This window comes from Sinocyclocheilus grahami, unplaced genomic scaffold (genome assembly GCF_001515645.1).
Source record: "Sinocyclocheilus grahami isolate Dianchi unplaced genomic scaffold, SAMN03320097.WGS_v1.1 scaffold380.1, whole genome shotgun sequence".
Taxonomy (NCBI): Eukaryota; Metazoa; Chordata; class Actinopteri; order Cypriniformes; family Cyprinidae; genus Sinocyclocheilus; species Sinocyclocheilus grahami.
In genome coordinates this window covers 400893-413768 of record NW_015505559.1, presented here as the reverse complement: position 1 = coordinate 413768, position 12876 = coordinate 400893, and the positions used below count along the sequence as shown (strand labels likewise).

The 12876-nt window shown below is 34.5% G+C and overlaps 2 protein-coding genes and 1 long non-coding RNA gene across 4 annotated transcripts in view; 1 reads left to right on the top strand and 2 right to left on the bottom strand.

Moving 5' to 3' along the window:
* The window catches only part of stx19 (syntaxin 19), a 4555-nt gene extending 2511 nt beyond the window's left edge, over window positions 1–2044 (bottom strand). Inside the window, exon 1 of one of the 2 annotated variants that reach the window (XM_016230925.1) lies at window positions 1866–2044. The gene's annotated coding sequence lies outside the window, so the exon portion shown is untranslated. The remainder of the gene's footprint in view (window positions 1–1865) is intronic. The other variant, XM_016230926.1, reaches the window with a different exon arrangement.
* Window positions 2045–7649: 5605 nt separating this feature from the next.
* Window positions 7650–9308, bottom strand: LOC107549749 (uncharacterized). The gene is made up of 3 exons (XR_001604595.1): window positions 9225–9308; window positions 7851–7986; window positions 7650–7701 (listed from the first exon to the last, which is right to left on the bottom strand). It is a non-coding gene; the product is annotated as an uncharacterized lncRNA (long non-coding RNA).
* A 2635-nt stretch (window positions 9309–11943) lies between these two features.
* The window catches only part of LOC107549738 (ceroid-lipofuscinosis neuronal protein 5-like), a 10738-nt gene continuing 9805 nt past the window's right edge, over window positions 11944–12876 (top strand). Inside the window, exons 1-2 of the mRNA XM_016230915.1 lie at window positions 11944–11952; window positions 12042–12134. Coding sequence (XP_016086401.1) covers window positions 11944–11952; window positions 12042–12134 — 102 coding nt within the window. The remainder of the gene's footprint in view (window positions 11953–12041; window positions 12135–12876) is intronic.

Here is a 12876-nt window from a genome sequence, read left to right as displayed (position 1 = left end):
TGTGTGTGTGTGTGTGTGTGTGTGTGTGTGTGTGTGTATTGTACACATATTCTATTTACCTTTATTTTTTATTTATTTTAGTTCTCCAATTTAAACTTGTTTTATTTTGGTAGTTGCCAAGGCAACATTTCTATTTATTATTTAAGCTTTTAAAGTTTTTTTATTTAATATGCATATATTATTCTATAGCTTCATTTCCATTAGCAAAAAATCTTTTTTAATTGTTTTAATTTTAGTTAACAATAATAACAAGGATATGTGATTGTGTGCTTTTCCAGTAAAAATCACAGAAATCCTAGCTGATACCGAGTTACAGAAAACAGACTATATTTGCCGCATTTTTATCAGATGCTTTTCCCTGCATTATGCCTTTAGCTGCAGCTCTTGTGTCAAAAGAAGGATTACACCAAGGCTTGTATTCAAAACCTGTGCTGCATTCCCAGTACACATTTCATTGCTGCGCATTCATCATGATCACTGTAATTTATAAAGTCCGTTCTGACACTGTACTGAACATGATATATTAACATTCACTGGAATCTGCTTCCAAATAGCTCACTGACTGGCTTGCTTTACAGCACTGTGGTTTTGGAAAGTGAGCATAACGCCAAGGGGTGAGTATACAGAGCTTGTCTGAGGAAAGTAGAATAGAAACCACCAGCTATCCGGTTACTAGAGGGATTTCAAACAGGAAAGACTGCAGTTGCATGCGTGTGTGAGAACAGCCCACCCAAGCTCCTTAGGGATAACGCTTATGAATATAAGAGTGGCCTTTGTTTTCTGCAGGACATTTAAGGAAGTCACACACACCTACCAATGCATTGCACAACACTCTCTAATCCAGCCTTCAGCTTGTGTTGCTTTACTGAATTTAGATCAAACTAGGTCGTATCAAATTGTAACTAGGTGCCTCTTTAATCCTTTATTAGAGTCTCTCTGCTTTCCATATAAACCATTTTATGTTATATACAAGTTGATATGATGATATGATTCCACTCCACTGTAATGGTGGTCCTTTTTGACAATCAGTAATGAATATCATATTGTGATATATGTTGTGATTTAAAGAAGTACACTTATTGTGATGTGTTGACTAACTTGCAAAGTGTTTGATTATAATTTCAACTGTAGTGTGTGATTTGATTATAATGATTTTGATTGGAATTATAACTAGTTTGTTATTAAATAATACATTTAGAGTTAGTATATTTTAAATGTACTCAATTTCAACTGCATCATCCGTACATGACATGTTTCAATAGAACCTTCTTTAATGTATTTTTTAGTTTACCATAAATGCTGTCAGTACATTTAGCAACACAAACACACACATACACACACAAATTAGAAATAGAAGTCATTATGAAACTCTACACATTACATTCAGTTTGCCCTATACATTAAGTCAGTGGTTCCCAAGGATTGGGGTGCCTCCAGGACCAGGGTTGGGAACCACTGACTTCAGTATATACATTTTTAAGTATTATTTTATTAATAAATAATATTAAATTTTAGATTTGTGTATCAGTAAATATGCTCTGTAATATTTGTTTATATATCTTTTGTATTTTATTTGCATAGTCTTTCTATGATATGCTCAACTGCGCATCTGCATCTGTGAAACTGCATTTTTGTGATAATTTAATGTAATTACAGTGTAATTAATATATCAGTTACAACACTAAGAAAAAACAACTGTTTAATATGATTTTTTTCTATTTGATAACACTGATTATGATCATTTCTCTATTCCGTAGCTATCTTCCATTGATCTAGAGAAGACTGAATATTTCTGAAACATCTAAATCCTGGATATCAGTATATCATGGTTTCTCTCTACTAAACTGAGTAGAAAAAAATATTACCTCTTACCTTTTAATCCCTGGAAGGGTGAATATTGCTTCATTTTAAGCTGCCCAGAATTTTAGCAAACTTGATTCGGCCATGAAGTTTTAAGCTCTAAGCCAGACCTGTTGAAGTGTTCAGGAAGTCCTTGGCATATTCTCAGCTTCCAGCAACACAAATATGTGCTAGTGTGAGTTCTCCCTCTTCTCCACTGGTGTCAGTTATGTATATCAAAGGAACACAACACAGACTCCTGGGAAATCTGGTCAAGCCAGTTTAAAACCACGCCCCCAGTCACAGTTAGACGTCTGTTTGACCAATGGTGGGTGACGCTTGTTAGGCAGAAGAAGTGTGGGTGACGTGATTCACAAAGGCATTGAAAGAGCACATGCGGTGACCCAAGCGTTGCCCTCACCCTCGGCACCTGCTATTGTATATGAGACAACAATGAGCTCAGGAAACTTCTTGAATTATTGTTGACAAAGCTTTGAAATCCTGGCCTACGCAGATATGTTTCTGTTCTCAACCCCTACATTGTGTTTCCTCGTAATTTTACATTCATCTAGCTAGTAAAAATAAGAAGAATGTCATTGGCTGGTTTTGTTGTTTCGTCATGTTATGGCAGAAGAGGGAGTATTAATATTTGGGTGTGACAGTTTGACAAACTTGTTCTGTTGAAGGATAACGTTAGAAAGCTGTGAGATATCCGTTATTTCTGTTTTCTTTATGTTTTAAAGGCTTTAGATTTGATGTAGCTTTCAATTTTTTCTATTCTATCTACTTGTCTTTCTTTGTGTATGTATCTGTGTGTGTGTGTGTGTGTGTGTGTGTATATAATATACAGTATATATATATACTGTATATACACTGAACAAAATTATAAACACAACACTTTTGTTTTTGCCCCGTTTTTCATGAGCTGAACTCAAAGATCTAAGACTTTTTCTATGTACACAAAAGGCCTATAAAAAGCCTAAGGCACACCTGTGCAAAAATCATGCTGTCTAATCAGCATCTTGACATGCCACACCTGTGAGGTGGATGGATTATCTCGGCAAAGGAGAAGTGCTCACTAACACAGATTTAGACAGATTTGTGAACAATATTTGAGAGAAATAGGCCTTTTGTGTACATAGAAAAAGTCTTAGATCTTTGAGTTCAGCTCATGAAAAATGGGGGTAAAAACAAAAGTGTTGCATTTATAATTTTGTTCAGTGTATATACACCTTGCTACGCGTACTGCATTAGGCTAACCGAGTCATTTGCACTTCGCTAGTCGCTTTGGATAAAAGAGTCTGCAAAATGACTAAATGTAAATGTAAATATAGCCTACTGTACTTTTTCAAGCCTACTGTATTTAAACATGAAAAGATGGTGATATAAAACTGGGTTAAGATTTCAGATTAAAAATGTTTGATGACTCACATTGTTTTTACTGTATGTGTGACTGAAGATGCTGCTTGTAAGTGTACCTGTCAGATTTTCTAAATATCAGTTATGTTGAATACGCTTTATATTAACCCATTGTAAGAAAGCAGTTACAATCTAATTAGAATCACTAGTGAAAATAATGGGAATTAATAAAAAAACGTTAACACAAAAATTAAGTGTGCCCTGAGGCATTATGGTAAAGACAGTTCTGGTAAAAATATGCTTAAATTATGCTTAAACCGAAATCAATTTCCAATCACTTTGATGAATGATGAAAGTATACTGCATACTGCATATAAGTGATAAAGTTGCTGTGGACAGGCCAGATACAAAACTGTTCAAATTTTTCAGCAAAACATTACATGGAATTTAACGCCTGTATCTCTGACACAGACATAAAACTGCTTCTAAATAATAGACCTTGATGAATATGATGTACGATTATTAAAACTGCGTAGAAATATGTGTAAAATGAGGTGCTTTTCAAACATTGGGAATGTTTTAAAAGTGATTGTTACAGTACAGGTCACATTTAATGCAATACACAATATAAAATAAGACTTTCTCTTCAGTTGTTTTGTAGTGATTTTGTAGTGATGCAATAGAAGATCCATTTTGGGTTTCCCAAAGAACCTTTCAGTTACAGCTCAGTTTTGTTTGGTTCATTGCGCCCTCTGCTGTTTTTAAAATTACAACACTTTTCAGTTAAAAGGGCCTCCGAATCATGTGTAAATAGATTTTTCTGTTAGTGAATTACTCTTGAATTAATACTTGATTCTGATTGGTCAATCACAGCATTCAGTCGTCAGTTATTCCTTAAGTAATGATGCTGAACTGTTATAACTATTGTCACAAACAACCGATTTCCCACATCGCTGTGCAAGTTTCATGTCTCATTCTTATGACATGATAAAATAATTCAAACTCAAATAAAAACCATGTACATGTATTTATTTATAAGCCATGTAATAAGCATGATAATGTACAGTCAGAAGGTTACTATTGCAAAATAAACTCTTTTAGGCTGATACAGGATCCGATCATCCCATTATTGCTAAACATGAGAAGTGGCTGTCAGATATATGCAGATATAATTAACCGGCGGTCCTCTCTCTTCTGTATCATCTTTTGGTTTGTCTTTCTCAGTCTTCCACCACGGCTTGATCTACATTGAACGGACACAGTACTTCAGTTCAGCTTACTGTATTTGAAAATATTTTTATTGATAAAATGTGTAAAATGGTCAAATAGCAGAACATACATATTGTTTTATGACTGATGCGCTTCATCACTCATTTATATATTTTAAACGAGGATGCGCTTTTCTCCTTTCTTACATATACATATTTGTAATTATATTTCAGCAACATCAAAAAGCCCCTAAAAGAGAAGAGAGAAGGGGACTACAAATGCTATTTAATGACACACACTGCAGCGCTACAGTGTAAAGGCAGTCTACAGTATGTTTGAGATTCAAAACTGAATATGGATGTACCCGAGGTGGCAGAATCCTTCTCATTGGTCCAAACTGAAAGCCCAGTGACTGCCTTGGGTTTCCACTTCAAGGTGGTCTTCTGCATCTTCTGCATCTCCTTTGTCCTGCAGTCCAAAAATTCCATTAAGATTTGGCTTCACACAGATTCATTATGCATCAGTTTGTTAGGCTTATTCTTCTAGGTAGGGTACAACAGAGCTCAAAATATTTGTCCCCAAAATGTATGATAAAAACATTTATTCTTTTAAATGAATAATTTGAAAGAAATTTGATTTGGAAATGAGTCATTAGCTACAAAATTTTTTTCACGTTTCCTTGGTTGGTAGATGCACCAGGGACCTGATTATAGCACTTAAAACCTGGAAAAGTCAGATTTTCGTGATATGTCACCTTTAAAAAGGAGTACTTATGACAGAAATAAGTGTGAACTGAATATTTGTTTTCAAGACAATTGCATGTTAATTGCAATTCAATGAAACTGTATTACAGTTTAAATTCATATTAAATGAAATTACTTTTTGACCCACTTAAGGACATCTTTATATGTCATTTCATAATTACTTCTGCAGGTGGGCTGCTGAATGTACTGACAAGCATTTATGATAACTAAAATATACTTGAATGTCATGTATTTAAATTAGGGCTGGTAATTTAACGTGTTAATTATATTAATTAATTACGGTGAAAAATAACACTTTAAAATTAACGCATTTAACGCACTTGCCCCGCCCTAGACCTATGGGGTGATCTGACATTTGTGACCCTGGACCACAAAACCAGTCTTAAGTCTTAAACACATTGTATGGGTCAAAATTATATCAAAATTTTGTATTATGTCAAATATCATTAGTATATTAAGTAAAGATCATGTTCCATGAAGATATTTAGTAAATTTCCTACTGTAAATATATTAACACTTAATTTTTGATTAGTAATATGCATTGCTAAGAACTTCATTTGGATGAATTTAAAGGTGATTTTCTCAATATTTTTATTTTTTTGCACCCTCAGATTACAGATTTTCAAATAGTTGCATCTCGGCCAAATATTGTCCTCCTATCCTAACAAACCATGCATCAATGGAAAGCTTATGTATAAATCTAAATTTCGGAAAAAATTGACCCTTATGACTGGTTTTGTGGTCCAGGGTCACATCTCATACAGCTGATTGATGACAAATATGAGGCAGGGCAACAACTCACTGCATGATGGAGCCTAGAGAACATAGTTAGAATGTCCCTAAAATTCAAGATATGGGGCAAAAATGCCCCTGTTTGAGTTTTTGTCTCATGTTTACATCATATAGTTAAGCAATATCACACAAGCAATAGGCTAAGTGCAATATCACACGAGTGATCTTATACAACAGTTCAGTATGTAAGAAGTTAATATTGTGTTATTTTAGACACAATGTTGTCTGTTTTGCTCAATTTTGCCAACGACAATATAAAGACAAAGCAGAGCTGTTAGTCTCCGAGCAACACACAGCGGCATTTCATTTCTTAATGCACGTTTTGAATGAATTGGGTGAACCATTTGGTGCGTTGAACCATTGGCCATAGGTGCGTTGGATTTGAAGCGGTGCTGCACAGATCTGATGGTGATGATCCGCTTCAAGTCGAACAAGCCTAATGATTCAATGGGCCATTCATAAAGAACTATTTACTTCAAATGAAATGTAATATTGAATAACTCATGACAGTTAAAATTATAATCAAGTACTTTACATGTGTTAGTCAACTCTTAAAAATCAGTGTACTACTTTAAAGTGAATTAAAACCATGATTCAAAATGTGTTTTCAAAGTAAAACTTTTAATTTGACTTAATTTCCATTTTTAAAAGTGTGTTAAGAAACATGATAGTCATGAAAGCTGCTCTCTTTAAGAACACTTAAGTTGCCTTTTATTTCATTAATATTTACTGCATGTATTTTTAAATATACTATTAAGATTTGAAATACACTATAAGTGCACATTTCATACAATTAAGTGCACTTCTTTTTCACAAGGGTATTTAAACCAATTCTCTTAACAAGCCAAATACCGACAAAACACTGCTGAGAACACAGGGAGAGGAACATTTTGTATATAGTACCTGCAGTTTTATATGACCATGCCACCTGAAATTAGGCCTGTCACGATAACAACTTTTTGTTGTGCGATATATTGCCCCAGAAATAATTGCGATAAGCGATATTATTGTCATTTTAAAGACCATTTTATGCCACTGAAGACATAATCATAATGTAACAGCATAATAATGCAAGAAGGCCTACACACTTCCAAATGACAACAAACTTTTAACTTTTAAGAATATTTAGATCATGCAAATTAAGCATCCAAATATTAGATACCTTAAAAAACCTGAATAAATAGTAAAAAAACATTTTCTAACAAAAAGTGCAAAGTAACAAGTAGAAAAAAAGAAAAATGCACAAAGAACTTGTATGGACATTTTTCCATCTACAGATTTCTCCCGGACCTTCTTTTCTCTGTAAATTAAGGGTGCACTGTATTGCTGAGAAGCACAATCCCTACTTAGCAGTCAGATGTCCGTATGCACAAAGGCACAGATCCCTAAACAAGACCATATCTGCAGATGAAACTTTGTTTGTAGAAGCATTTTTTAAATTTGAACTAACACCTCATGATTACACCACATTATGTACGAGAAGCTGCAAAAGACACAGGCGCAAGTGGAATGTACAAAAAATGGTGACTTCAATTTTTGATATATTGCGTCACCAAAAATGATTGAGGTCATGAACATATATTGCGCGATAAGTCGATATATTGATTATTGCGACAGGCCTACTTGAAATACACTCTCAAGAAGTTTAAAGACATCTTGTCATGAAGAGACATACCTGATCTATCTGGAGATACTCTCCATGCCAAATGTCAAACACATACTTCCCTGGACCAGACGGCTAGAAAATAACAATTACAAGAAATAAGAGATCACTGTGTGAGAGAAGTTAACAGAGAACAATTTCAATTTTGAACAGATTTGAACTGATCTACAAACCATTTGCTATGACCCACCTGCTTAGAACCATAAATGTAGAGAATTACTTACATTAGTATTGACGAAGTTGCCCCTATATCTGTGGTTCTGATGGATCAGTTCCCCAGCTGACTCCATTTTACCCATGATCCATGTGCCCATGTACTGAGAACCTGTGTTGTGATGTCTGTATGTACCCTGCCCATGTCTAAAAGAGAAACAGAGAGACAGGTTCTTAATAAGCATGTTTTCCCATACATTTTTAGTTAAGCTGAAGATGTTATGAATACTGTTGCAACTAATATCCATAGAGTAGACATAATAGACCAGTGTTTCCCAACCGGGGTGCCGTGTAAAAAAATAATTTTTTAATATTTTTAAATTGCTAAAATGTTCAAAAAAAGCATCTATCATATAATATCCATTTCTGATGTCGCCAATAATTAGAGATGCACCGAAATTTCGGCTGCCGAAAATGAGGATTCACTTTCACGTGGTGTGACGCTCTGCGTGTTATCCCGATATGCGTGTGCGCTCCGCTCAGTCGCTCCACTCATATACCGTTCATGCTCATCTGAACAGCAAAGTCCACACAAAAATCGAGCCAACAGGTAACATCGATGTAGTACAGTATTGTTTCTGTCTGCAATAGCCCTACTGTGCTGTAACATGGTGTGGTAAATGAGCAACTCTGGTAACGCTGCCCTCTCATTCACTGATCTGCTAACCGCTATGTTATGCTCGCGTATTCTGATAATAATAGCTTTCTAGGACTAAACATTTGGATAATTGGTAAAAAAAAAAAAAATGTTTTAAATATCTTAACCCTACTGTTAGACTTACCTGAAAAACTTAAATGCAATTTATTTAATTCGAAAGCCTGTCGTTATTTTTAATTTGTGCTATCATTATTAATTTCTTTATTTGTTCTTATTTTATTACTGACTGCTTACTTGTCATTTTTTATTCAATTCAAAGTTTGAAATCAATCTTGTGCTACTGCACCAAAATTACCCCACTGTAAAATAAAAAAAAACACTGAGTGAGCAAAAATTAGTGAGATAGCTAGTTATAATGGTAATTAAATAATGTTTACATATGTACAAAAGCCTATATTAAAATCTGTCATATAAATTGGTCTCTTCATTAGAAATTAGCCTACTGATTGCCACCATTGAAGGACAAAATTTTTTGATAATATTAAAAATATCAGTATGACATTATATTCTGCAGTTCTTCCCTGTTGTACCGAATAGGCCTATCTATACTTTTCAAATTATCATATTGAAGTTAGAAATTCAAATATTGTGACAAAATTTTGTTGGGTGCCACAAGTTTGTTAAAATTTCCAAAGGGTGCCGCGACTAAAAAAAGGTTGGGAAACACTGTAATAGATGACTAGATTAGATCAGTGAGAAAGAAAATTATGAGCCGGAGCTCAACTACCTCTGATGGTGCAGCCGTTCTCCATCATATGTGTCTCCATTGGGGTATGTGTACACACCATGGCCCTGCCGCTGGTCATCAACCCAACTTTTGAATGTTTATTTCTACTTGAATACAATATTTTTTATAAATTATAACATTTTGTATACATAATATTATCAGCATAACAATTAGTGAAAAGTCGATATGAAAAAATGAACATTAATTTGAGAATGTTTTAATTAATTTATAAATATATACTATTGTTCATTGTTAGTTCATGTAATGTTAACATTATATTAGTATATGTAGACATTAACATAGATTAATAAGTACTGTAAAAGCAATGTTATTAGTATTACTTTTATACTGTTATAGTTTTTGTTAATATTTTGAATTAACTTTTATGTTTTCATTTTAATTTTTAGTAATTTGTTATATGCTGTTGCCATTTTTATACATTTTTGTTTAATAATAGTTTTTTTTATTTCAGTAATTTTAGTATTTCTACTTAGTACTTATTTCAGTTAGCTGCCAAGGCATTTCAAAATTGTCAAAAGGTTTTCAACTAACATTAGTATTTTATTTTATTTCAGCTATTCTGTTATGTTATTTTATTTCAGTTCTATTCTATTAACAAAGATGTTTTTAAAGGGGTCATATGATGCTGCTAAAAAGAACATTATTTGGTGTATTTGGTGTAATGAAATGTGTTTATGCGGTTTAAGGTTAAAAAAACACATTATTTTCCACATACTGTACATTATTGTTTCTCCTCTATGCCCCACCTTTCTGAAACGCATCGATTTTTACAAAGCTCATCGGTCTGAAAAGTGTGCTGTGATTGGCCAGCTGTCCAGTGCGTTGTGATTGGCCGAATACCTCAAGCGTGTGACGGAAATGTTACGCCCCTACTATACTGTGATGATGCCCTGTCAGGCCGGAGCGATGATTCAAAAACATTAAAACCCATTATAAACGAGGCATTTGTTGCATCCAGTGGGGACATAATTACGCACACATCTGAATATTTGGGTTGACCTGTTCTGGAATAGTGTTGTAAATACAACTTAACCACTGATTCGTGTCCTGTTTTGGAAGGCCAAACAAAGTAGTTTCCCTTTCACAACGAAACAGACGGTGGGCTAGAGTGAGGAGCGTCCGGCGGGCTTGCGGCAACCACATGTGACGACCCCGGGCTGGACTCCTCTTCGTCCACGGTGAAAGCCGATCCGGCGTTCGACAGCGCAAAGTTGATGTATTCCCTCAGCAACCAGCACGGATCAGTTCTAAGGCATGACGAAGCGGATATCGTCCTCTTTTGGAAGGCCAACCAAAGTAGTTTCGCTTTCACAACGAAACAGACAGCGTCTTCACGACATGGCGACAGCAACAACAATACTACAGCGAGAATAAAAGTTGCGCCTTCTTTCTTTGTGTGAACATTTGTGCGGCGTTATGCAAATCTTCCCACATAGTGAGGTAGATATGTGGGGGCGTGTTAGAACGAGCCGTTTTAGGTAGGTGTGGTTGACTCTTAACTTTTATAAAGAATATCTCTTTGGATTTGAGACTTTAGTCTTTGCAACTTTACAGGTCTTCTTTATGCACCAAGAGCTTGTAACACTCCAAAGAGAAAGAAAAAATTGAAATCGCATCATATGATACCTTTAATAGTTTTAGTTGAAGGTAACAACTCTGTGTAAAGTACATTGCTCATTGTCAGTTCATGATACCTAAAGCATTAACTAATGTTAACAAAAATGTGAACCTAAATCACATATGCTTACATGTACTTGAGATAATATAGATAACGACTTGCCTTCATATTTGGAGCCATCTGGGTACACTGAAAAAAATTTATCTGAGTGGATGTAAATGTTACGTAATTAAATCTGTTATATTAACAATAAAATGTTAAGTTTGTATCGTTACATGAATATATCTAGTTGTGAATTATTCTGTATTTGTTCAAAATACAAGACATTGTGCATTTTTTTCCTTTACAAAATTTATCTACGTAATCCCAGCCAATCTTCTTAGGTGTACACACGTAACAAACAATAAGGAGGTAATACGCACACGATTATGATAGTATGGTTTGTGTGATTTTCATGTGATTGGAGCTATTTTCATATCAATAATGGATGTTTATTATGAATGCTAAGCATATATTTCAACAACATGACTAAAATCCACACTAGATCGCGATCAGAAGTTAATACAAACAGTCTATGGTGGTTTAAAGTGAATTTTGAGTAAAAGCGTAATATTAATCTTTTAAATTGTGTTATGTAGCTTGATGCTAATTGTAGCTCTAATGCACATGTCGCCATGAGCTATTCTATTCCACAAACTAATTTGATAAAATAATTCACATAAGGTCCCAAGAATATATATACTTTTTGTTTGCTTGTTTGTTTTTATAAAAAGACTTCAAATGTTACTTTACAAAACAGCACTTTTAGTGGACGGTAATTGATTATGCACATTTGCCCTTGGATTACACACATATATACAAAAAAACAACAACTAACCTACTGTATAAAAATGTACAGAAGTATACAGGGTAGCTGGATAATGAGTGCAAATCACAGTGTGTCAGTCAGATATAAGTCATCTGCCTTTGCAGAGGAGAGTCATTATATAGAATTATTAGGAATGGGGGGATAAAGTTAAATTAACTTAGTTAGCTCATGGGCCAGACAAAAAGTTGTTTTCGTTTCAAATGGCATCGTAAATGAGGCATGTACTTTCATTTAACATTGTAGTAGTTAGTTTAATGTTGTAGCATTCTATTCTGCATTTAAGATAATCTCATATTTAATATATTTGTAGGACAACAGCACTGAGTCCCAAAGAGTAACTGCGATCAGAGGCCTCATTCTCTACCTTGGTGAAAAGACAGAGGAGTTAATCAAGGACTACCAGGTAAAGAAAACACATTTCTGCCCTCTCACTTTTTATGAATGCATACTGAAGGATTGTCACATTTATTTCTTGATATATATATATATATATATATATATATATATATGACATAACATATATATTATATGACATAACATCACATAGCACAGCTGATTGGTTCACTTCTGTATTAGCAGCCAATGAGCTTGCTGCTCAACATTCAAATACCTGTCTTGTGCTTGCTGTAACATTGCAGCTTGCTTCAGAAACCCTCCACCTTCCCCAGCTCCACCTGTATAGATCTGCTACGAGGTGATTCATGTATGCTATGGGGGTATTTCATGTATGTTATATGTGCAGCAGCAGTATTTCTTACATACTCACAGCAGCATGTGTGGATGTATTGGCAGTAGCAAGTCTCGGTACTTGCTCTGCCGCAGCAGCAGCGTAGCTAATCTAATCCGCCAAAACTAAATACATTAACATTGTAATGTACATTACCATGCCAATCCCTCCGAGAGTTGTCATGACAGAAATATTTTTCAATTCACATAAGATAGTTATTGTTTATAAATGTAGTCAAACAAGATAAACTAGAGCTGAACGATCAGAGAAGAGGGAACTATCTATCTGCGATAGATAGATAGATAGATAGATAGATAGATAGATAGATAGATAGATAGAGAGTCAGATGATTGATTGATAGATAGATAGATATATAGATAGATAGACAGATAGAGAGTCAGATGATAGATAGATAGAT